The following is a 26,273-nucleotide window of genomic DNA, read 5'->3' on the forward strand; positions in this document are numbered from 1 at the left end:
AAGCATCTTGTGCTTCTGGATTCATCTGAAGGTGTGGATCATCTCACCTCTTGCTGCAGGCTGGCAGTTTATGAATGGAAGGACAAACTACAGGCCATTTTTTCTTTCGTTCCAGTATGTAGAGGTTGCAGGAATTCATTTGATACAGAGTAAAGAGCAGGTGTCAGAAAAGGTGCAAGATCTGTACAACAAAGTAAGCAGTATAACCCTACACTGCATCAGGTGATTTATTTTTAGTGGACAAAGACTCAGTTGCTGTCGTGAAAGGTCCAGCATCTTTATTCAAGAAAGACTACAGACTTGTGCTGGTGCAGGAAGAGAAAAGCAAGGTCACCAAAGGAAGGGAAGGCACATTTCAGACTGCATCTATGCTGCTGAGCAACTGGATACGAAGCTGTCATATCCTTTTAGTGACTGACTGGTAACGAGTTTCTTTCGATGGCTTAGCAAAGCACAGGCAGAGTGGAGTATGGTAGCTCATATTAACTTACCACCCAGATACCTGAGCTCTTCTGAAAAACATGTTTCTATGAGTGTCTCCCACTCTGCAGTTTATTGTGCTGATAGGCTGTCCCAAACAAACTTTGCTTGCCATAAACAGCTCCTTATGCTGGTACTTGACTCTAAACATCAGTACTTAGACTCCACAACAAATATTTTGGTGGTAAACACCAAGAACAGCTTTTTTTCAACAGAAGAAAATGTTGGCATGGAGACAAAAATGCATAATTTTTTATCTATTCATTTAGCTGGAATATCTGAGACAACTTTAGGCTTATGTTCTAGATAAGTTTTCCCATAGACTGTCAAGGAAAAAGACCTGCGTTCTTTTGAGGAAGGAGTTATGATTCTATGAAATAGTTGCTACAACCACTGAATTTGAGTCACTTAAACCAGTTGTCTCAATACTAGAGATCTGAGCTCAGCGACCCAGGGGATCCTTTTGGATCCAATGCATCTTTGTCCAGACTGCAAGATTACTGGCAGCAGCCAAACATGCAGTGACGCTTTGTTATTTAATCAGTGGTTGCAGTCTCTGAGTGCTTCCGTATTTTCTTCCCTCCTCCTCTCAGAATGAACCCACAGTGCTGTCCAACCTCCTTCACAGCTCTGTTTCTTCCTTTCTGCTATCTTCATCTAGCAGACAAATCTCATGGAGGAAACAGATCAGGATCTTGTACTGGCTTCCCGTCCTGGTCTTGCTGGATCAGAATACCAGCCCAGCCATGGTCTGCAGGCCCTTAGCGGCTCTAAGTCAGCCAGGGCACCTGACCCAGGATGGCTCACAGGTGTATCTCATGTCATAAACCACACTCATTATAACAGAGGAAGTTTGCTGACGAGGAGGTCCCTCCTGATCCTGCTCCTTCTCTCTCTTCTCCTGCTTCTCTCCATCCCTGGAGGGGCTTACCATTCTGCCCCTGAGGACTGCCTTCCTGCTTATTGTAGCCACTGTATATTTGCTAGGCTGAGTACAGCTCTGTATACTTTATATTAACATTGGTATTAGCTTGGCTATTCCATTAGATCCATTTTCATTTTCAACCCATGGGTGTTCTCCCCTTTTCTGCTGAGGAGGGGTCACTGGATGATAGAGCAACTGCTAGAGTTTAGCCCTGGATACAGGCTAAATGTAGACACTTTCCTTTCTCACTTAGTCATCTTTATTACTGAAACAGGAAATGTTCACTTTATTTTACATATATTAACACCTCTGAGAAGCTATACATATACGTGAAGGACAGGATATAGAGTAAGCTGAAAGATGACTTCTGGAATCAATGTTGTGTATGTGTTTGAGAAAACTGATGCTGACAGATGCAAGAACTGGAAGAGGAAGATCAAAAGGCTTCCTAGGTAAATATGTGCACGAATTCCTTCAAAAGGCTTTAATTGACACAAGCACTGAGACAAACTGGCTAAGGCAGGCACAGATGCAGGTATCTGGGAGAAAACGAGCAGAAGAGCTGAGGCGTGCAAATGATGGATTGCACATGCACCAGGCAGGGGGTACCTTCCTTTTAGTTTGAAAGAAAAGTAACATTAATTGCAGCTGGTTTGCTGTAGCTGTAGACTTGTCTGAAGCAAAGTTTTGTGGAAGGTAAGCAGAGGTCAGCCTTGAATGATCTTTCTTATTAATGCTCATGAAAGGAATTTTGCTCATCTCCAGTTCATGGAGAAGTGCAGTGCCAGTGTTGTCAAATCGGTGAACACAGCTTTTTCACATTGGTCAACTTTATCTGCACAAAGGAAGGGTAGTCTGCATGCCTCTGGGTACTCACAGGAGTCTAGAAGAGCTCCTGCCCCCAGAGCTGCTGTCCAGAACACTTGGCCTAGTAGGCTCTTGCTGACTGGAGTATGAGAAAAAGGCAAGCAGTCATCAGTCTCTAGGCTTACACCAGATTTAGCTGGCTTTTGTTGTGTGTGGCTGGTACTAGTTACCAGAGGATTTGTACTGTGTGCTGGAAGACGAGACAGCCCTAAAAGCTATTACAGACAGCACACAGAAAAGATCTATTCCAGACTGCATCTAAGCTGCCCAACAGCTAGATGTGAAGCTGTCATATCCTTTTAGATGACCAGCTGATAATGACTTTCTTTTGATCTGTCTGGAGCACAGAGAACTACCTTCAGTGCCCACCTCTGACTGGCAGAATGAGGGCTGAATGCAGAGTTTAAGTTTCCTGTTCACAAGGAGTTTGGGGAAGACCTGAACTTTCTAATAACGAAGTAATTCCCATTATTAGAATACAATTTTATATATATGAAAAAATAGAACCTTACTGTTTAGCATACTGATTTATTTTCTTAGATTTTGAGTTATTTTTCTGTTTGCACTGTTTTGAGTCTGAATGGACAATAACTACCATGTACCATCTGGAATGGTAAAGCCACGTGCATAGGTCAAGTAGCTCCCCAAAATTCATGCTAATGCAAGACAAAGGCTTTAGCAGCAGGGAATTGCTTTTGATTTGGAACTAACATGCTGTTGATAACACTGACTAGGAGAAGGGGATAAAGATAAGCACAATGAAGTCACCAGATAAAATATGTGGTCATTACAATCACCTCAGAGGCATCTGCCTTGGGGAATATACAAATAAAGGGGCAACTATAATTAGGAGAAATATAGGGGTTTGCTTGGTTATGGTTTTATTTTGGTGGGGTTTTGTTTGTTGGTTTGGGTTTTATCTGTTTGGGTTTTTTGGTTTGTTTTTAATTTTTCCCAGCAGCAAGCTGCAAAGAGCAACAGGCTGCTCGCAAGCTTGGAAGGATTTTTGTTGGAAGGTGGAATGAAGACCCAAGTCTATTCATAGAGAAGCAAACAAATTTTTGATGTTGATTTGAGACAGGAATAAAGCCATAGAAGCAACTTAAAAAAAAACAAAACAAAATCCCTGCTAAAAAAACCCTTCTATTTCCTCTAGCCTGGGTTTGGAGAATTTAATTGAGTGTTTGGATGTTCCGGGATGTACTTTCACACATACAGAAAGCAAAGGGAATATATTTGCCTCCTGCATCCATATCCTGAGTGATTGCTGAGAGGCAAGACTGATCTGCTGGCTGATTCATGGAGTCTTTGGTACCTGGGAGAGTCTGACTGGGGCCACGTATGAAGGGCAGAGTATGTTTGACGAAGTAGCTCATCCTTATTCCTGTGCCTCTCTACCCCTTCCCAAAGAACTCCCCAACTGAAACTGGAGAATCCAGGATGAGATGGAAAAGCTTTGTGAGAAGGATGGATCAAAATAAGAACTTGGGTTCAAACATGCTCAAGTTTCTAGCAGCATCTAGGTCTAAAATACGGATCCATTTTCTGGGCTTCTGAGCCTTAGACACAGAAACTGGAACCCAGATCTTCACCGTGCCTTGCACACGTTAAGCATCTCAGCACTGGTCCAGATAATAGCAAAGAGTCACCATCTGGCTGGATTTTACGGTTTGATGAAGTGCTCAGTTTTAAGGCAAGCACGTGTCTGGCACCTGGGGACTGCAGAGTCCTGATCCCGGTTCTGGCACGGTTCTTCTGTGGCCCTGGGCAAGTCACGTCCTCTTTGGAGAAGGGAATTCATCAAGTGCCCCATGGCCCTGCTGAATTGGCAATGGGCTGTAAAACAATCCTCAGCTCCGACTGGAGGAGAGGCCGCTGGAGGGGCCTCTCGGCAGTGCTGAGCAGCTCAGTGCCAGAGCCCAGAGATGCCGGTGCTCCCCAGACGGCTCCTGTAGGTCACTGTGGGAGGGCTGCAAGCCAGGCAGGTTGTTTCAGTGCTTGTGCTCCTTTGTGCTAGGGCCACCCTAGCCCTCAAAAGCCTTGAGGCAGAGAAAGGACAGCCAGGTTTTCACCCCCTCCAGCTTGGCTTTACAGCTGTGTGACACCAGTTATTCTTACCATCAGACTTTGCAGGTGTGTTCTGAGCCAGGCTTGCAAACCCATTTTCAGATGCACAGTGCTAAGCGATGCATTCCTGTTTGTTATCACTGATGAAATAGTCTTCGGACTTCTCAGGCTTTTAACTGTGATGTACTCCCATTTTGTTACAAACTAAAGCTATTTTCCTGTTTACCATCAGAAAACCTGAGAAAAGACACAAGGTAATTTCTCATCATCACGACTCTGCGTTTTGAATTGGTTTTCCTCTCTATTTAACAACTAAGTAGGGAGTTCAAAGAATTAAAAGCTCTTTGCTACACACTGAAGCTTTTTTGTAAGCAAAGCTCCTAATGGGATATGGACATCACAAACTAAACCAACTGTGCTTAGTGGGAGCCCCTTACTTTCCACATCTTAAAACTGTTAAATCTCAGTATACCTGTATTTCATATTGCATCCTCCTTAAACGCCAGAAATGACTGGTCTGGTTTCATTTTTCTGTGAAGTCTTTTTCTAGTGCCTAAAAAATTAATTTACCTTAAAAAAGGGTTAGAAACTTGTAAGAGTTACATAAATGATTTGCAGTGAAGCTGTTTTTTCTGACCTCTGAACAAGTGAGCTTCCTTGTTCACAGTTGCCAAATTGGCAAAAGACCTACACTTTGCCCTATAGCATCCTGTAGCCCATCCCTGCCTTGATTCTGTTTCTCACAACAGAAGAGCAGAGCTGGACATAGCATTGTAGTAGCAGAAGAGACTGAGGGAGCTAGGTCTCCTTAGTCTGGAGAGGACTAAGGGGTGACCTAACTAAGGTCACCTGCATTAAAAGGGGGAGTCAGGAGGTTGGCTAGGAAGATAATTGAAAGGGCTGCAAAGACAAGGTTTACTGGAGGAAAGTAGCTTGACATCTCTGGAGTTCTGAGAATGTATTCTACCTCATCAGCCCACATGTTGTCATTTTTTCCTGGCTGCAGTGGGATTCTTTCCTTAAATTGCCACTTTGACCAACTGTATTCCAGGAATCCATAGCTGTTTGATCCTTTTCTGCTGCTGGTTTTGTAAAGCTTATTCCACTGCCAAGAGATTACTTGCAGGTGTCTATTATGATGGAGCACAGATAGCCTCTTAAAGAGGCAAAAATTTCGACTCAAATCTGCACCTAAGCCTCTGCTGTATGCACAGGATTAGGTTAGACAGCAATGATGTGCAAATGGAACTGAAGTAGGTATCACAAGACTAGTTGGTAGGGGTGACCCTCATTTATTGCCAAACATACCTAGTGTCTATGTTCTACTGGATCCATCAATGCTTAAGGGTGCCTCCTTCTTCCTAAACTTCATCTACTGCAGAGGATTTCCTTCACCCTCACAAAACCTTTCAGTCCTGTGCTTTTATCAGCTTGAGGTAAACTAGCTGCAAGGTGACCTTTCAGGGCTGCACACAGACCTCTTCTCTCAATAGTTATTCACCAGCAAACTCCTTTGCTCCTCTCCTCTATCCCTGCTATACCTCCTTAAATTCTTGCAGGTGTAATTGTACCCACTGCTTAGTCTTCAACCTCTGACCATCTAACCTAAAGGATCACTTAGAGAAGGCTAACTACCCAGAACACCTTACCTTCAGTGTAGTGTCCTTGATCCAGGTAAAACTCCCTCTGCAGCACTCTGTAGCCTTTGAGCTCACTCCCTCTGCTGGTGCACCCGAGCCTCAGTTTGGCAAGCCCAGGAAACAAAGCAAAGGTTCTTAATTTGGTTGGGGCTTTTGGTTAACCTCTTCCTCCAGTCTGAAGGCACCCCCTTGCCACTCTTGTAAATAACTCTGAGCTGTTTCAGATCAGGGCAGAGGTACTTCAAGAGCTCTTCCAATCCAAATGTACTGTGTTGACAACAGTGTTGTCATCAGTCCAATTGCAAAAAGCAGCAAGTGCAGTTTATCCCTTCAGAATTAATTTGTAATCCCAGACATAAAACTATTAAGCATTTTGGTAGAAGTTTAAAAAGCAAGTCTACTCAAGCTGATGCTCATCTGTGCTTCTTAAGCAGCTAAGAGAACAGCAGCAACATGACTGCAAGAGCAGCATCAAGACTGGCATGCAGAATTCAGCCATATGAAGAGACAAAGTGCATCTCAACTTCCAGATGGTATGCAGCATTCTGCTGTAGAGTGCTGCCCTTCTCTGAAGCACTCTCTGTCATGCACATACTTCATCTTAGCTTCAGTGGGACTAATACTTTGCTTTAAAAGATAACCATATGCTTTGCTGAGTAATGGCTCAAGTGAGTTTAGGGTACTAAGTGACTCTGTTGGTCCACTGCTTCAGTTCTAGCTCTCAAAAAAATTTCAGCTGTTTCCTTTCCAAATCCTTTCCAGTCATTCAAACCTGCTTTACTAACAGTGGAGAATTGGTTGTTCTTTGCCGGTTTTGCTTTGTTTTGTTCTTGAAAATTTAGTGATGCCCATATTTTAAAAAAGGTTCTGAAGTCCCAGGACAGCATGCTTCAGGGCCCAGTGTTTGCAGCCCATCTTTTCAGGGCTTTGGGCCAGAGTATTACTAAATCTCTTGGGAGTATTAAATCTCCACTTGGTAGGAATAGAGTAGAATGTACCATGTCCTTGCCATGTATGCTGTCATCTGTCTTGAACTTCAATGGAAATGTTCATCTGTTCATCTGAAAGCAGACTGACTTTATAAGCACACCATGCCTTGCCTGCAACTACACCTGTACACTGAAATCTTACTCAGAATGTTTCATTTCAAGTTCTTCAGAGTGCAGTTTCACTGACACTACTTGAAAAATTTTTGCCCTTTAACAAAATGCTTTAGGAATAGAAAAATAGTTTAGCCATTATGAGAAGGCTTTACCATCCTTAGACAGCCATCAACACATATTCAGGCATTATTATTTAGAAGATTTATTTTTCTTTCACATTACACTGCTATGGAAACAATGTTAATATCTCTGAGTAAGATAGGTATTTAGCTCAGCCCAAGCCCTAACCCAGTAAAGCACTTTTCCAAACAAAGCACTGGGTTGTTTGAAGTGATGCAAGTGCTTTGCTGGACCATGGCTTTATTTCACAATTCCCACATGTCCTGCTCACTCAGACTAACTCAGGCTTCCAGAAGTCCTCCTAGTGTATTCTACTGACAGGTTCCCCTGCCAGCTTAACAATAGGTAGAATAAAATAAGAAAAAGTTTTATGCTGCCTTGCACCTCCCTTCAACCCATTCAGGTTTTAGAGTTATTCCTGTTCACCAAAAAAATCTTCAAGTTATATAAGCTGGATACAAATTTCTGTGAAGGACTTTTCCCCATCTTTTTCACCTTGCTCATTCATTGTACTTAGCTAGTTTTAACCTAGGTATGATGTTCATTGACTGCAGCTCTTGGAATAGAAGTTTACAGGCATAAGGTATGCGCAGAGAAGACACGTGACATGACGATTTGCAGTAGTGACACCTAGGGAAACAAACAAAGACAAAGTCAGAGTTGGTGCACAGATGAAGCTCTGCAGAATGCAACTGTTCCCACTGCTTTCTTTGTCCATCTCCATTTAAACACTGAGCTCAGCTGCAGAAAGGGTCAAGTACGTGAGACACATTTTAGCACTTAAGTAAATCATAACTTTAAGCCATTAAATAATCTGACTGAAGATAACAGTAGTTGAGCCTTTTAATTTTCTTGGAGGAGAATCAAAGTGCTCAGTAATTAACGTGACTGACTTCTGCACTCACATAAGGCAAACAGAAATCAAGCAATGTGTAACGAGAGAAAGGAGGTGAACAAAGTTAAGTATTTCAGAAAAGATGGTTAATGGTCCAGTTTATGCTGTATATATATACACACACATATATACATACATGTCTCACAGTAAAGAGACAGGAAGAAAGAAAGTTCACACTTAAGGTTTTTTCCTTACATGCAATTTCACCCTATTTTTTTTTTCCAGTTTTTAATCAGTTCATATTCAAAAAAAGCAGCATTTCTTGTTTGGCAGCACTGTGTAAGAACAGCCAAAGCTTTAGTCAAGAGAGGAAACCAGTAAATCTGCTTTAACACATGTTCTTTGTGCTTGCTGCTCAAATAATGATCTTAAAATTCTGTTGGAAAGGGATTTTTTTTGGTCATATAGTTATGACCTTGAGCACACAAGGAATATATAGATTGTTCACTCTTCTTTCTAGTACTGGGACTCAAATTCAGTGGTTGTAGCAACTATTTAAATTACTTTGTTCCATACAAAGGAAATTAAAAGTCTTTCTTACAAATACCACTTTCCATCCTCCCTACTTCCTCTCTCCCTTCCATCTTTTGGTTTGGCCTTTGGGAACAGAGAGTGAGTCAGCATTTCTTAATGGTCTAACAAAACTCTTGGTTTGATTTTTGTTTCAAGTTTGTATTACTGGTGTAAAGTCATAACAGGCTGAAGATCCAACTAAGGAGGAATTAGCAAAATTCCAGTATGCTGCTGTGACAAAGAATGAGGCCAAGAATCGACATCTACAATATAGCTAATGTTTAGTCACTTGTTTCTGTTATCAATGAACATGACCTAGAGCATGTGTAAGTCATAGAATCATAGAATCAACCAGGTTGGAAGAGACCTCCAAGATGATCCAGTCCAACCTAGCACCCAACCATGGCACTAAGTGCCTCATCCAGTCTTTTCCTGAATACCTCCAGGGATGGTGACTCCACCACCTCCCTGAGCAGACCATTCCAATGTCAATCACTCTCTCTGTGAAGAACTTCCTCCTAACACCCAGGCTACACCTCCCCCGGCACAACTTGAGACTGTGTCCCCTTTTTTTGTTACTGGTTGCCTGGGAGAAGAGACCAATCCCCACCTGGCTACAGCCTCCCTTCAGGTAGTTGCAGACAGCAATGCAATCACCCCTAAGCCTCCTCTTCTCCAGGTTAAACAACCTCATCTCCCTCAGCCTCTCCTCATAAGGCTTGGGACAAGACCAATAAAGTTAATTAGTGTTAATAAGGTTTTTGGTTATGAGAGTTGGCATCAGTTTTCAGACTCTGCTGCTTCTCTTCCGCAGACATACTTAAAGAACTGGTTATTTTTCAAGAAAACTGGGGTTATCTTGACCTCTACATGCTTCACATTTGAAGTATTTCGTTTTATTTTTTAAACCAAGACAGCTTTTAAGTAATGGTACAGAAACCTTGGATTTCTACAGTTCATGACGAACAGTGAACTTCACTTATTCCAAGTTATTGTTTCAGTTTTGCCTAAATCTGATTATAGACAGTAAGATGGACTGAACAAGGTGTTTCCCTGGAACAAGCTTCTCCCATAGACACTGTTAAACAGGCTAGCATGCCTTTAAAATAATGCAGACCTCAATTACAGGTTCATAACTGCTTTCCCAGTTCAAGTTTATAAGGATAGGTAGATTTTTATGGTAAAAGTGACCTAAGCAGAAGCTACTTTCTGGCAATACAGCAAGGAATTCCTTCCAATAGAAGAAACCTGGCAAACTCTGGAAGCCTGATAAGGCACAACTTTTCTGCTATGAGCAGATGTCTGGCATCTGATCACAGCTAGTATAGACTGTGGAGCAGAGACTATTGTACCCAGGCTTGAAGCTACACCATTCTGGGCCTGCTATCTGCTGGGAAGGGGATTACCCAGAAAGGCTCAGATGCATAAAGCTTTGTCAAATTGACATCACAGAAACTGAAGTATTTGAAAGTGGAGGAACCAACAACAAGAAGTGCACTGCTGGACCTTCTATTAACTAATAAAGAGGGACTGGATGAGGACATTAAGGTCGGGAACAGCCCTGGGGACAGTGATCATGACATGGTGGAGTTCAGTATTCTAAAGGGTAGAATCAGAGCAACAAGTATAATTGGAACCCTGTATTTCTGCATTGCTAACTTTGTGCTCTTCAGGGAAACGCTTGCAGAAATCCCATGGGCTAAGGCTCTGGAGGGGAAAGGAGCCCAAGAAAGTTGGCTAATTTTTAAAGACCACTTCCTCTAAGGCCAAGCTAGGTGTGTTCCCCTGAATAAAAAAATCAGGTAGACGTGCTAGGAGACCTGCATGGTTGAATAAGGAGCTCCTGAAGGAAATATCAGGGCAGAAGGAATCTTACAATTCATGGAAGAAGGTATTGGTCACTTGGGAGAACTATAGAGAAGTAGTCAGGGCTTGTAGGAAAGCAACAAGGAAGGCCAAAGCCCTCTTGGAACTGAAGCTGGCAAAGGAAGTAAAACACAACAGAAAGGGCTTCTTCAAATACATCAGTAGAAAAAGGAGGAAGAGGGAAGGTGTGGGGGCACTGCTGAACGAGGAGGCAGCCTTTATAACTGAGGGTGCAGAGAAGGCAGAGTTGCTGAATGCCTTCTTTGCTGCAGTCTTTACACCTAAGTCTGAACTCCCCTATGGACTCCAGACCCTGGATGAAGGAGAGGAAGCCTGGAGGAGGGAATACTCCCCACTGGTCAGTGCAGACTGGGTTAGGATCAGTTACACAAATTAAACATTCACAAGTCCATGGGTCCTGATGAGATGCACCCAAGGGTGCTGACAGAACTGGCTGATATTATCACTCTACTGCTCTCCATCATCTTCGCCAAATTGTGGCAGACAGGAGAGGTGCCTGAGGACTGGAGGAGAGCAAATGTCACTCCAGTCTTCAAAAAGGGCAAGAAAGAGGTTCCAGGGAACTACAGACCAGTCAGCCTCACCTCCATCCCTGGAAAAATGATGGAGTGGCTCCTGTTGGAGGGCATCTCAAGGCACTTGGAAGAGAAGAAGGTTATCAGGACTAGTCAGTATGGATTTACCAAGGGGAAGTCATGCTTAACTAACCTGATAGCATTCTACGATGCCATAACTGAATGGGTAGATTCAGGGAAACCAGTGGATGTAGTCCACCTTGACCTTAGCAAGGCCTTTGACACTGTCTCCCATAAGATTTTAGTGAGCAGGATGAGGAAGTGTGGGATGGAAGAGTGGACAGTGAGGTGGGTTAGGAACTGGTTGCAAGATAGAGTTCAGAGGGTGGTGACCAATGGTGTCAGGTCCAGCTGGAGAGCTGTGACCAGTGGTGTCCCCCAGGGATCAGTGCTGGGGCCAGTCCTGTTCAACATCTTCATCAATGACATTGATGAGGGCACAGAGTGTCTGCTCAGCAAGTTTGCTGATGACACCAAGCTGGGAGGCTTGGCTGATACAGCTGAAGGCTGTGCAGTCATCCAGAGAGACCTGGGCAGACTGGAGAGCTGGGCACAGAAGAACCAGATGAAGTTCAACAAGGACAAGTGCAGAGTCCTGCATCTGGGGAGGAATAACAAACTGCACCAGCACAGGCTGGGACATGATCTGCAGGAAAGCAGTCCTGTGGAGAGGGACCTGGGGGTCCTGGTGGATAACAAGTTAGCCATGGCACAGCAATGTGCCCTTGTGGCCAAGAAGGCCAATGGGATCTTGGGGTGTATTAGGAGGAGTGTGTCCAGCAGATCAAGGAAGATTCTTCTCCCCCTCTACTCTGCCTTGGTGAGACCTCATCCTGAATACTGTGTTCAGTTTTGGGCTCCCCAGTTGAAGAGGGACAGGGATCTGCTGGAAGAGTCCAGCAGAGGGCTAGGACGATGACTAGGGGACAGGAGGGCATGGCTTATGTGGAGAGGCTGAAGGACCTGGGGCTTTTTAGTCTGGAGAAAAGAAGACTTAGGGGGGATTTGATCTGAAGGCTGGCCAGGAGTGGGAGGACAGGCTCTGCTCACTTGCTCCCTGGGATAGGACAAGGAGCAACAGGTGTAAGTTGCAGCAAAAGAGGTTCTGCCTCAACACAAGGGGCAACTTCTGTACTGTAAGCGTCAGAGAGCACTGGAACAGGCTCACTGGAGAGGTCATGGAGTCTCCTTCTCTGGAGACTTTCAAGGCCTGTCTGGATGTGTTTCTCTGTGATCTGTGCTAGTTTTGTCCTGCTTTGGTGGGGGAGGTTGGACTCGATGATCTCCTTGGGTCCCTTCCAAACCCTAACATCCTGTGATCATTTGGCACTAAGAGGTGATACTAAACTGGATGGGAAAACACAACTGTACCAAGGTAGAATCTGGACCACAAGCAAAATCATTCTTCCCATGTATTTTAAAATGCTCAGACTCTAGGGATCAGAGTAATTTCTCATAATCAAGAGTCTTGCTCTTATGCACCTGTACAGCAACAAAACTGGGAAACTTGTGTAACACTGGTATGTCACAGTGCATTTCCATTGTATTTTTTATGGGGACAAACTCCCTGTCACTACAGCCCCCTTCCCCTGCCAAAGTACCAGTTCAGGCCCCAACATGGATCTGCTGTTACTGTCATGCAGGGACATGACATGTCTAGTCAGCATCTGGGAGGAAAAGCTCACCTTCCTAAGGACAAGTGCCCTTAATGCTGGTCATTAAACAGTGTTTCTAAAAGGTTTCTTGCAGTAACGTCTTAATGCCAGAAACAGTGAAAAGGCTCCTTTAGAAGTTTCTCTTAATGACTTGGTCTCTACTGTGATGCTCATTATAGGGCCACTTGCTTCAGCTACTGGTAGACACAGCCTATCACTTAGCAGAAACTACCTTTCATTGCTTACTCTCACACAGCAGACAGCTTTTCACAGAACCAGGCTGCAAGAATGTTTGGCTCTGTCTGGGCAGTTTCTTTCACAGTTATTTAAAAAGAGTTACTGAACTTTGTAACAAACTTCAAAATATATGAACATGGCTTAAAAAAAAAATCCTAGTTTTCTTCCAAGTGCCCATACTTCCTATGGGCTCTGAAAATCTTCAAGGACTACTCTGAAAGCCAGGCTGTTACAAAAAAAAATAGCTGAGCTGCATCTGCGTGTGAGTTTTTAGGGAAGCGCTTCACACAAAAGTGGTTGGTTGGTTGACTTACAGCATGCCCTTTATTTCAGACAACTTCCTTCAAGTGTAACTTGCACTGCAGTCGCATCAAGAGATTCAGAAGTAGTACTCAGTTGTTAACATACATTGTACACACGCTCAAGAAAAGCAAGACTCCCAAAAATACTGCACAAAAGCAGACAATGCCCAGCTGAAAATCACCAACTGTACTCAGATGCATGGCACAGGCCTTGTATCTCCTCTGAGTTGCACAGCTGCCTACCTCTCTCTGAACTTCTGCTCTACAAGGAGCAGCACTGCTGCTGCCATGAGCAGACAAACACACTGGCCATGGTGCTGGCCAGAAGCCACATGTTTCAGAAGATAGGCCTGATCAAGGGCAGAAATGGTAGCTGTCACTTTTACACAGCTATGAACTGAGAACACACCTTACTTCTCTACTTCACAGTATCATGGAAGAATCATTCTGGAAGCACTGAAGTGAATAAAGTCCAATTTCCTGCCTCTCTCAATAGACTGATACTGATATCCAAGATGCGGCAACTTTCCAAAGATGTTCTTCTGAGGTATTTAGAAATGATCTTTCTCCTCTTCCTTCCAGCTCCTCATCTTCCATTTGCAAAAATATTAGAGTAACTTGTACCTGGAACTCAGCATTTAATTTTTACTCCCAGTCACTGGATTCCAGGTCACCTGTTCTCACAAAGCTTTAAAGAACATGAACTCCTGGTTTTCAGCCTGGCTAAACCAAAACCAAACATTTCCTTCACTGCTGAAGAACACAAAAATAACTTTCCCTGTCTTCTAATAATTGTGGTGTATTTCCTCTATGCCTCAGAGCAACTTTAAATTTAGCATCTCAAAATTACTGTACAGAAGAGACATTTAGGGCACAGTGCTACACAGGGTGAGTTCCACATACTTTTGACATCCAGTTTTGTACTTTCCCTACATGGAAAACCAGTTTGTTGGCAGGAAATAAACTCAGTACTGGCTCAGGACCCAGTGTGAGACAGCAAGACCTTTAGCTAGTCTAGGGATAAGTTTCTTAGGGACAAGGCATTTGGGCTGAAGCCAGATGAATTTCCATCCAGACAGGTGTTGCATGTCTCTCAGGCTCCAGCATGGGATTGGTTTATTTGATGCTTTGAAGAGGAGCTCCTTGTTTTACAAGACTACAAAGCAAAAGGCATTGGAGAGGATCACAGCCAAAGAAGGCAGTACATATATGACTGAGCTCCAGAGCTAGAGAAAAGAAAGCAGGAGCTGTTGTTTTCCTCTGTGCCCCCTCTCTCTCCACAGCCTTGTGAGGTTCAACACGTGATTGTACCAGGAAGATCTATGACTGACCTAGCTGGTAACCTCATTTCTGAAGAGAGTACCTTGACAGCTATTTTCCCTTTTTAAAAACAGATCATATGGAGGATAAGGGGTTTGCTAATCCTCTGCAAGGATAAGAAGAAGTAAGACAGCAGATGAGTGAAGGTAGCCTTCCCCACAAGAACAGCTGACTGTGGAACATGGTACCTGTGCTCTCACAACAGAAGAGACCCCTGGCCCATTGACTACGAAGTCACTTTAGGCCTAACTTCCATCAGACCATAACAATGAGCCATGCCCATCACTGATTTTATAAACACCAACTGAATACTGACGCTGGTTTTAACAAAGGTGCAGGGGGCTGTTAACTGCTGTCTGCGAGCACTTCCAAACTGAGCAGCACTACAGCCAAGAGCAAGGTTCTGTTCCACAGAGGCACATTCACTCTGCACCACTTTGCTCGAAGCAGCTGAGGTCATGATTTTTTTTTTTTTTAAATCTGAAACTTGCCACATGCATGAAGTGAGTCAGGCACACCATGACTCACAAAAACACTTGGACAACTTACCAGCCAGAGTACCCCAGCAAGCCACACTGCCCACAAACATCCACTTCAAAGGCATCACTTGAAATCATCAGCCTCTCCAGTAGAAGCATGCTGGCTCCGTAACCTATCAAACAATCCCGTTCCATCTCTCCAAGACGTAAACCACCATCGCGAGATCGACCTTCAGTGGGCTGCCTTTGAAAGAAGAATTTGAAAACATGTAGTAAGCATCCTGAAACACACATTCTGAAACTCTAGGAATGCCTGTCCTCAGAAACTCTTATGCCCCCAAAGCGCACGAACAGTAGAGGACCAGTGGACAACAGCTTTCTACAAGCCAGAGGTGCTGATCTCACAAGCGCATGATGCAAACTGTCTTTGCTCCCGCGACAGCAACACAATGCACTTTTGTGAGTGGCAACTGCAGCATCGGGCCACACCTCACAGAATGTAGCTAAGTCAAAGCAAAAAGAAGCTCTGCAGTATCCAAGACAATCTGGACAGAGATTTGGTACTCTTTTTTGACAAGATTTCCATAATAGTTTGTAGCTAACTAAATGAAACAATATTCAGCAGCTAATCATCAAGCAAATGTATCAGCTGAACTACAGCTACAACTAAATTCTTAAAATAAAACCATTTTTGATCTGAGAGAGAATATCAAAATAAAGCAGCAAACAAGCAGCATGCATAGTACCAACTCATTATTACCCTACTTTTTTTTTTAAGTAACATTTAACCTCCCCCCCCCCCCCTTGTGTAATAGTTAATTGACTAATTTGCATATTGTATAAGTTCTTGGTTTTCTAGTTCCTCAAGTGCTCTTATTTTTGGTCTGGAAAGACCTTCTGTCCTTGTGGAAAGTGTTAACAGAGCAATGCAAGTACATGCTAAAATACATGAGGTAAAAGGCAAGATGCAAAATATTACTTAACATTATGACTATTTGGTTTTTTGTTTGTTTTGCTGGGCACAGTCAAAACTTTTAACATCTTGCTTGTGACACTGCAATTTCACTCAGTATCAGCTCCACTCCTGTGCTGGGACGTAGCCAGGTGGGGGTTGGTCTCTTCTCCCAGGCAACCAGCAACAGAACAAGGGGACACAGTCTCCAGTTGTGCCAGGGGAGGTCTAAGCTGGATGTTAGGAGGAAGTTCTTCACAGAGAGAGTGATTTCCCATTGGAATGGGCTGCCCAGGGAGGTGGTGGAGTCACCATCCCTGGAGGTGTTCAGGAAAAGACTGGATGAGGCACATAGTGCCACAGTCTAGTTGACTGGAAAGGGCTGGAAGCTAGGTTGGACTGGATGATCTTGGAGGTCTCTTCCAACCTGGTTGATTCTATGATTCTGGCACAATGCTGTAGGACTTAGCTTGCAAACATCAGAGTGAACTATGAAGCAAAATCAATCTGAAATTCCTGAAGCACAAATACACTGTATGCATTTTATGAAGTATTTTCTACTCAGTGTATTCCACAAAAAGCAAAAGCAAAGAGAGTGAACTGCACAATCAGAGGAGGCTTCAGTGCTCAGTGAAACGCTCCATGTACATGCTGCATGTGATACTTGCAGCAGTGTAATCCACCTATAACATCCCACGACAGACCTGATTCATAACCTTTGGAGAATATTCTGCTTATATTATTTCAAACAACTGAATTTGTTAAGCACACTAAATATATTAGAAATATCTTTTTTGCCAACTTATTGCAACTCAGAGAAAATGATTTATAAAAGCCTTTAACATCTAATAATTGTTTGTGATAAGTGTAGAAAAAAACCAACCCAACCCAGACTAAAATTTCTAAAGAAGCAGGTTTTATTTGTTTTTAAGGGGAAGCAGTTTCCCTTTCTCTGACAGCATTGGAGCCTTAAAACTAATCTGCTTGTAATTAAAATCATCCTTTTCATTCATATAACCTTGTAATTTTCCCACTGTTGGGAGAATGGATAGAAGTTGTTTACTTCCTGATTAAACTCCCTAGGGCCCCTCCCCAGATGATGGCACCATCACTGTTTAGACATTGTTTTAAAGGACTGACCCTGTGGTGAATGCAGTGTCACTTCTGAAGTCCCAAGAGGCAGGTTTTAAAAGCAGCTGGGGCCTTTAAAGATGCAGGCATTTGCTCCAGTGGTAGAAGTGACTGAGTTCTGTTACCAACTGACTTCTACAGTATTAATGCCCAAGCCTGCCTTCAAAAGCTTCTCCAGGTGTTGTTCCACGGGATAACAACAAAACAGTTTTACAATGTGACACCAAATAAAGTCTCAATCCAATTAAAGGACACTGAAACCTCTTGAAAAATGATGGGAGATTCAACTCCAGCCCTTTAAGACTTGATATGCCATGGGTCTTCTGACAAATACAGGGTGTAGACTTCTAAGGCAGCTGACATCCCACTAAAACAAAACAAAAATCCCGCCCCTGCCTCCCAACAAATGAACAACAAAAGCCCCTGAACAAATATAAGCAACAAAACCCAACCAACCAACAAAAACAAACCCAAAAAACCCCAAACCCAACTGAGTTTTAAGCTCTGAAATATTTCAGTCCCACTGCCAAAATGACTGCATTAAAAAAAACAAATTAACAAAAACCTCTTGCCCTAAAACGGAATTTATCGAAGCAACAAAACTTTAATTCATAGAATCATGGAATCAACCAGGTTGAGGTTGGATTTTTGAAAAGTCTATCTTATGCTCCCTAAGTCTATCAGATGTTTCTTTCAGCTCAGTTTGAAAATTCCTCATACCTCATAAAGGTTGTTTAAAATGTTAAACCAGTATTTGTGCTTCTCCTTTCCTGCTATACACTGCAGCTGTTGCCCTGGCAACTATTTTCATTCTTAAGTTTACATGTAACATGCTGAAAACAAAGCAGACTCTTGAAAATAAGATTGGTAATTCATTAAATAGATTATATATATTTAAGGTTAGTGTGATTCTGAAATGCCAACTAAAACATAGTGATTATTCAAAAAGGAAAAAAGGCCAAGTAGTCTTCATAGTATTTAACTGCTGCATTTAGGAAAAATGTAAGCTTAACACAATTATTGTCAGTGGTTTCAAGCACATTAAGAATTCATTAGCACTAGTTCTGCATTTTCTGGAAGAACACTGGGTTCAGCTTTGTGGCCCCGTTCCTTGTTTCACTGGCCAGTGGGGGAACATAAGTTTAGCCCCATGAACAAGAGTAGGCCTTGTAGATCTCAGCAGATCTCTCTTGTGCCTGTTACGGTGGCTAATTTGAAATGGAGGTGTTGGCTGAAACACTGATGTCCAAGAAGTATTACCTAGAGAAACACTGCCTGAAGGAAGAGGGCTTACCATTCTCCCACAGCCCCAGAGCGCAGAAGGGAGCCTTGACCAGGGTCATCACAGCTCCCTTGCAGTATAATAGGAACTGGTGTATATCTGATAAGTTCAAAAGACATGCAGGTGGCAGCTCTGACAGTGTCCATCAAAGCAACTACACATGCAGGAAGCTTGTATTGATCTCTTGTAAGGAAAACTAAAAGCAGTTTATCTATTAAAAAGATTTAGCAGGACTGGGTACCTAGGCAACACCATATATAGAACTATGTTTTAAATTAATTGTCAATTACTCATGGCAAATAAATTAAGCATAGCATTTCTTTTAACAAATACCAATTCAGAGGGCAACATCCTGATGGTTTTCAACTATGTTGATAGAGGCTGCTGCATTGTAATTCTACAAAGTCTTGTTTTAATCAGTATCCAGAATCAGTGGTGTTAAAAAAAACCCCACAAAATCAACTCATCTGCCTTATTCCAGATGGAAATACAGCTTTGCTCTGTCAGTTAAGGTACACTGGATATTCCAGCCGAATTCCATGCTGGAAGCTGTTACAGGATCACTTTTTAAAGCAAAAGAACAACGTTAGAGGGAATCTACTCTCTGCAATGGATAATAAAATAATAGTTGAGTATGAAAGCTGGCAAAGCTGACTCTCTCAGCAATGGCCAATGGCAGTAACAAAAGTTTAATTAATTGAGGAGAATAAAAGAAAATTCCTAAAAGACTAGTCAAGAGGCAGCACAAATTGAACATCCACTGGCTTTCCTGAAAGTCAAATAAAGAGCCCTAGTGACATACTATGATGCTACTGACTGGAACAAAGAATTCAAAGAAAGTAAAGAGTGGAGGAAATCACACTACCTTCATCTTTACATGTAAACATTACCTTGACTTGGGATTTAGCTTTCCTTTAAATTCAAGATCTCTAAACAGCTGAGAAGCTGGCTGACAATACAAAAGCAGATCAAGTGATTTGAGTAAGTTAAGAGCCCCAGCAAACCAGCTGCATGTACCTTGCACTAAGACAGCACGGTTTCCTTTTCATGTGAAGCACCAACATGTGACTAGCACTGAAGAAGAGAAAAGAGGCAGACAGCCCAGTATTTGGGAACATTACTGGTGTTCACATGGGCAGGCAGCTGTGGTTGGAAGTAACAGTTGTACAACACTTGCTCTTCCTTATGTGGCTGGCGGAAAAGTTCAGCCAAGAATCACAAAGACTTTTTGTGATTTCTCTCCTAGTTCAACCACTTGTGTTTACTTACACCTTCACCTTGTCCTAGAGATAGCATGAGCCTGGAAAGCCAAAAGGCATAGGAAATATGCAGTGAAAAGCAAATGACAAAGGTACTTCTCTGTCAGATGAAAAGCTCAACATGAGCCAACAGTGTGTGCATGCAGCCCAGATAGTCAACCGTGCTGCATCAAGAGAAGTGTGGCCAGCAGAGCAAGGGAGATGACTCTCCCACTTCACTCTGCTCTCATGAGACCCTACCTGGAGTAGTGTGTGTAGTGCTGGAGCCCTCAAAACAAGAAGGACATTGAACTGTTGGAGTGAATCCAGAGGAGGCCATGAAGATGATCAGAGGGCTGGAGCACCTCTCCTGTGAGGACAGGCTATGAGAGTTGGGGCTCTGCAGCCTGGAGAACAGAAGGGTTTGTGAAGACCTTGTAGTAGCCTTCCAGTATCTGAAGGGGGCCTACAGGAAGGCTGAGGAGGGACTATTGATAAGGTCTTGTAATGACAGGATGAGGAGGAATGGGTTTAAACTGGCAGAGGGGAAATTTAAACTGGATGTTAGGAAGAAGTTCTTTACTTGGTGAAAGTGAGGGTGGCGAAACACTGGAATGGGTTGCCCAGAGAGGTTGTGGGTGCTCCCTCCCTGGAGGTGTTCAAGGCTAGGTTAGATGAGGCTTTCAGTGACCTGGTCTACTGGGAGATGTCCCTGCCTACAGCAGGGGGCTGGAACTAGATGATCTCTGAGGCCCCTTCCAACCTAAACCATTCTATGGTTCTCTTCTATCATTCTACATACAACAGAGACTTGTCCCTCTGGTCTCCTACTAGCACCAACAGGCAGAAGCTCGTTCAGAGAGAGAGTGATTTGCCATTGGAATGGGCTGCCCAGGGAGGTGGTGGAGTCACTGTCCCTGGAGGTGTTGAAAAAAAGCCTGGATGAGGCACTTAGTGCCATGGTCCAGTTGACTGGACAGGGCTGGGTGCTAGGTTGGACTGGATCATCTTGGAGGTCTCTTCCAACCTGATTGATTCTATGATTCTATTAAAATGAGAGAGTTGAATAGAAGAGTCAGCAAGGTGAAGTGCAGTATTCCAGGGATACACATTACTCTAATGCACTACACCAGGGACAACGCATTTGCCTTGCTTTGATACATGAGGACATGGGCCACATCAATATTAGTTAACTAAAGCATGTTGAAATACTGGAAGAAGCTTCTTTTTTCTACGCATAACCTATTTTGTAGAAGTACAAATGTTAAAGAAAAAGTCCTCCTACAATATCAGCAGTGCGATGGAAAACACCACAGCGGCAGCAGGTGGCATTTTTACCAACTGCTAACTGAAGCCTGAGAAGCAAACTCAGCCTTGGACCACACAGAGCACATCTGGACATTCAAAACAACTTCCTGCCACAGTCTACTCTGAGAGCTTTTAGTCTGTCTGTAACTATATTAACAGGTAATACTATTTTGCATCACCTATCAAAAGGTAACCAAACTTTGTTTTATAGCTCTCAGTCAGCTGGGCACACTTCTGAATGTGCACAAGCATTCTGTGCTGAACCTGCAACGATACCTGGTGAGCACTGCTCTGGGTCCTCGAGCTCTTGCATGCATTTTATCCAACACCATGTGCTTTAGTTTCTGGTAATACACAGGGCCAAAATAGATATATGCTTCTAAAGGTTCCCTGAAAGAACAAAAAACAAAACCAAACCAATGGTCACAGTTAGCACTTACCTTAAGAGAGACAAGAGTGTCACATGCAGCAGGAATCTGAAACACTGTGGGAAGGACAGAATTCTTTGAGCTGGAAGGAACCTCCAAAGGTCATCTACTCCAAACCCCCTGCAGTGAGTCCTAGAAAATAGTCTTTGGGCTTTTGGGTAATCAGTCTGAAAACCCCACAGGGAACCCTTCTGATCACAAGAGCACTACACTCCCAGCATTACATACTGCTGTATCCACTCTAGTGAGGAACAAGCTCCTGAACTCTGGCCATACACTGTACAGACAGACTGCTACAGCTCCAGGTGTCTGTTTCAGCTGTACCATGTTCAAATCACTCACCTGCATGTGCAGGACTGCTTGAATAGCACAATGAAGAACCAATAAAGACCTAGAGAGTGAGTTAAGATTTCTCTTTACATTCCTTCACTTTGTATCATTCATGTACTAAACCATGGCAAGCATATATGTAAACAAATACATGCAGCATAAATGCTCCAAGTATTATTTTTATAGGAGCACTGTAAAGAGCTACCATTTGCAAGGACAGCTTAGCACTGGCACACTGTGGCTGACTTTCTTCCCATCCACTAACTTCCCAGCCCATCATTTTGAAGCCACAATCCAAGACCCAGATGGATGAAAACCTTCCCTGAGAAGCTGTGCATTAGCACATAAGACAAAAATCACTGCCCTTGTTGGCACTGGAGGCTTAGACAATCCAGGTAAAAGGGCTCTTAAGTACCATGTTCAGGCACATGCATCAGCAGGGGGACATCTGTGAGCAGTGCTGAGGAAGTTACTCCATTCTATGAGATGAAAAAAAAACAGCTAAAAAAATCTGTGTTTAAAACTCCCTCAGCTGTAAAACAGAATAAGCACCTAAAGACCAGAAAGCAACAGTTGGAAACAGGCATTTCCCAGGTACCCCCTTCAGCACCAAGAACCACCAGATTTAACCCAGGCAAACCCATTTAGCACTGACTTGGTTTTTTTAAATGCATGTGCAATGTGAAAACAAGCAGGAAACAAGAGCACTGCATCTCCACTCACAGTCATTACTGACATGATGCAGTGTTATCCAAAAGCTGCCTTCTGAGGAAAATAAAACTTAACTTAGACATTCAGAATTTGCAAACTTCCATACTGTTATGAAATCTGCCTTCAAATTTCATAAGAAATAGGTTATGCATGTGAAAACTTCTTGGAAGAGCATCAGTATCCTAAAGCAAAGTCTCTAAATAGGCTACTACAAAGTTGAAGCTTGGGGATGGGGGATTTCTAGAGTCAGATGATTTTATTCACCCTAGGAAACAAGGTTAGTCTCATCTATGAAAAGTTACCACGATGTAGCAACAGAAAGTGTTTCAAGCACCAGGATACTTGATATACAACGTATGGAATACAGAGTGGGTAAGGAAAGCAGAACCACCTATCTAAAACAAAGAGCGAGCATATGGAATACGTTGGTAGGAAGGGCAATTAAAACAAAAAAAACATGAAAAAAAACCCAACTTAGAAAAGAGACCTAAACTTGTTTCTTGAGAAGAGGAGGACTGGGAGAATAATCAAAATAGCAGGAAGGCAGGATTAAGATGCATTTTGGAAGGGCAGGCATGTGAAGCCATATGGTCTTTCCCTGTTCCTAAAACTATCTTACGTTCTTTGAACTCTGTGTCTCAGAAACCAGTTCGATCGACACAGCAGGAAGTTTGCAGCTTAGAGTGCAATGCCAGACTGAATCATTGTGTAATCGAAAGAAAGAAGAGAAAGAAAAAAAGAGCACATACAAAATATGCCCAAGAAACAGACACCTGCCTCCAAATCCGTGTTTTACAGTACCACTAAAGTCAACATGAACACGCTTATCTGATTCCAAGCACATATAAGATTTGTTGATTAAAGACATTGAATTTCCTCAGAATCTCTCAGAAAGAAAACTTTGATTTTACCTCTTTGTCATGTAGTAGAATTTGGGAACTCTTTGTACGTGCTACAAGGGCCATTCACATTACCACTACACAAATACTAATAATTCTTAAAATGTGGCCCCCCAAAATACTTCAAGAAAGCAAAAAAGAAGGAAAAAACCCCAAAACACAAACCCAAGAAGTGCACCATCCTTTGGCATCTTCCCTCCATGTCACAGAGCAGCTTGTAAAATAAGAGAAAGTTCCTGAGCTCTGAGACGTGAGAGTATTATTCAGATATGCCTCAACAGGATTTCTCCACTTTGCTGAAACACCTAAATCTATACAGCAGATTCTTACCCAGTGATACCAGATGTTACGTAGTCCTTCCCTAGGTAGTTATAACCATGGCGAATAAGATCTTCACACACATCCTTAACTTTACTGCCTCCAAAAGCTGTTCCGTAGTGAAATCTGCCATCAAGGACCCCAGCCTTCCCAGCCAGGAGCTCAATTAACTTTCCTACCTGTGCAAAGAAAGGCAGAATTAACAGTCTGCTCACATTGCTGGATCGGCAACAGCACAAAAGTCAGCCAGGCAAAGTATCCAGGGTGGCAGCCTGGATTATTGCATGCAAAGGGAGAAGTGAAAGAAGCCCAAGACCAGGGAGAGGAGCTCCCGCATGAAGAGGGGAAACCAGATTCATCACAGGGTCTGGGAAGACTTCTAAGGGGCAGAGTCAGACAGATCCGTTTTTTTCAGCTGTATAGAAGAGAAGCAGGATCCAGTGTGGCCTTCAGCTTTAGAAAGCAGAAAGCTCAAAGACTGAAATGATACAGTGCAGCAGAAGGAACAGAAGAAAAGAAGCTAAGAAAGAAAAAAGATCCCAGGCTGTACAAAGTAATCAGTGGAGGTCTCATATAAAGTCCAGGCTGTGAGGTAATTTGTGTGGCTCTGCAGCACAAGTGCAAGACTTGTATGAGCTCCAGGGAGGTGTATGCAATATCAGGAGTCATACAGATCTAGAACTATTATTGAATCTTGTCTCCAATCTTTGCCTCGCAGCCTGCCACAGATACCTCTCTTAGCAAGAGAGGGAAGAGGGAGAACATGACATTTTCAACCCCAAAGGGTGCAAGTGAGTTATTCAACTGCTTTCCCATTAGTTTGACAGAGATCAAAATGAAAATGATGCACGACAAGCCCACATCCCTATTCCTCTTACAGTAGGATGTTTCAAACCAGAGGGCTGAACGCTGGTAGGAAGGCAAGCGTGTGGCATGGTGACTCTGGAATACTCTCAGTGGAGCCATGCCTCAAACTTTTTGTTGTCTCTTGTGGCTAAGCTGCTTCCCTCTTGCTCTTGGGAGACACTGTCCCTTTAATTGCAACACAACCACTAACCGTCATGCGCGATGGGAAGCCATGAGGGTTCATTATGATATCTGGGCAGATCCCTGTATCACAAAATGGCATGTCCTCCTGAGGAACAATCAGTCCACACACCCCTGCAGAAGAGAGAACATTTCAATTCACAAACAGCAAACCACCAGCAGGGCTGACGCTCATCACCAGATTTTCTTTAGTGTTTTCCTCCTCTCTTTCTCATGGATCACTTATACTCAGATTCATTACCATGACCAGTGCTTACAACCTGCAGGCTAGAGTCCTTGTGACAGGACTGGCAAAATTAGCATACCCTTACATAATCCTCCCAGTGATTTGTGAGTTAGCAAATTAGGGAAGAAAGCTTTAGATATAGTTTTCAGAGGCAATCAGAAACTTCTGACCAGTTAGACCGGAACATCCAAAGGAAGATCTGATTTTTAAAGCTGGTGCTACAATTACCTAAGGAAAACAAAAACAAAAACAAAAAAAAAAAAAAAAAAAAAAAAAAAAAAAAAAAAGGAAGGCAACAAAAAAAAAGAAGACATTTGGCTTCTGGAAGTATGTCTTTGGACACCCAAAATTATTATTGGAGTGAAAATCTATCATATGTATCTCTGCTAAATACTGTGAATAAAACCAAATCAAGGCAGGACTTTTGACAGGACCTGAGAGGAGGTAAGTAGGGAAAAAAAAAACAAGCCTCAAATATTTTTTCAAGTAGCACTTACTCGCTGTGCCAAGATCGCTTTTGATGAATTGCAAAGCACAATTCATTCCTCAGACTGCTTCTATTTTGTCCATTGATGAACACAAACTGTACCTTTAAAAACTCTGGAAGCGTTTTTCAGTCTCCATCACCATTGGTGGTAAAACAACAACAAAAAAACACCAATCCCCAAACTCTACAACTATTTAGGAAACATTAACCAGAATCATGAAAACTCAATTAAAATAATCCATCATACATCACAAAATTTTCCTTCCAACCGTTACAACCATTTCTGCAGCGAATTCTGCAGATCAAAATACTGACGCTATAAATGATCAAGAGAGCTAACATTCAAATTCAGGTGCTAAAATGCAGCTGCCTAAGCTCATATTTCTTTGAACCAAAGCTACTGTTTCAGTTGGACAATTTCTTCCAGAAGCCCTTAGAGCTGAAAGTCTGCAAGCTATTTGAGATCAGCCTGCTGCAACTGCCAGAGCACGCTTTGGGCACAGTCCTGGAGCGGAGGGGGCTCCTGGAAGACTGAGGGTGCTGGTTACATCCCTAAAAAGGCATCCCCCGACCAGCCACTTCACAGGGGGATACCGGCGTCTGCTCAGGAGGGAGCTCCTCTTCTACTGTCCAAGCAAGACAGGAATAGGTGTATAGAACTGTAGTTAATAGCATGAGAATAGTTAAGTATGGGGGAAGGGAGAAGGGATAAAGACAAAAGTTTGGAGTGTCTGGGGCAAACGGAGCAGGGTGTGTGTCGAACTTAGTTTTTAAACCTAGTGAAACTAATTTTCATTGTCCCATTATTATAAACCAGTAACATCCTTCCTACCCCTCCCCACCAAGCAGCA

The 26,273-nt window shown here is 42.9% G+C and overlaps 1 protein-coding gene across 1 annotated transcript in view; it reads right to left on the reverse strand.

Annotated features, from left to right (window-relative positions):
- Positions 1-7,268: 7,268 nt before the first annotated feature.
- POLR3B (RNA polymerase III subunit B) overlaps positions 7,269-26,273 on the reverse strand; it is an 81,932-nt gene continuing 62,927 nt past the window's right edge. Inside the window, exons 24-28 of the mRNA XM_064155399.1 lie at positions 24,720-24,823; positions 23,675-23,841; positions 21,253-21,366; positions 15,136-15,309; positions 7,269-7,832 (exon numbers count right to left, since the gene is read on the reverse strand). Of these exons, the coding sequence (XP_064011469.1) occupies positions 7,703-7,832; positions 15,136-15,309; positions 21,253-21,366; positions 23,675-23,841; positions 24,720-24,823 (689 nt within the window). The 3' untranslated portion in view covers positions 7,269-7,702. The remainder of the gene's footprint in view (positions 7,833-15,135; positions 15,310-21,252; positions 21,367-23,674; positions 23,842-24,719; positions 24,824-26,273) is intronic.

Source organism: Pogoniulus pusillus, chromosome 15, assembly GCF_015220805.1.
Source record: "Pogoniulus pusillus isolate bPogPus1 chromosome 15, bPogPus1.pri, whole genome shotgun sequence".
NCBI lineage: Eukaryota > Metazoa > Chordata > Aves > Piciformes > Lybiidae > Pogoniulus > Pogoniulus pusillus.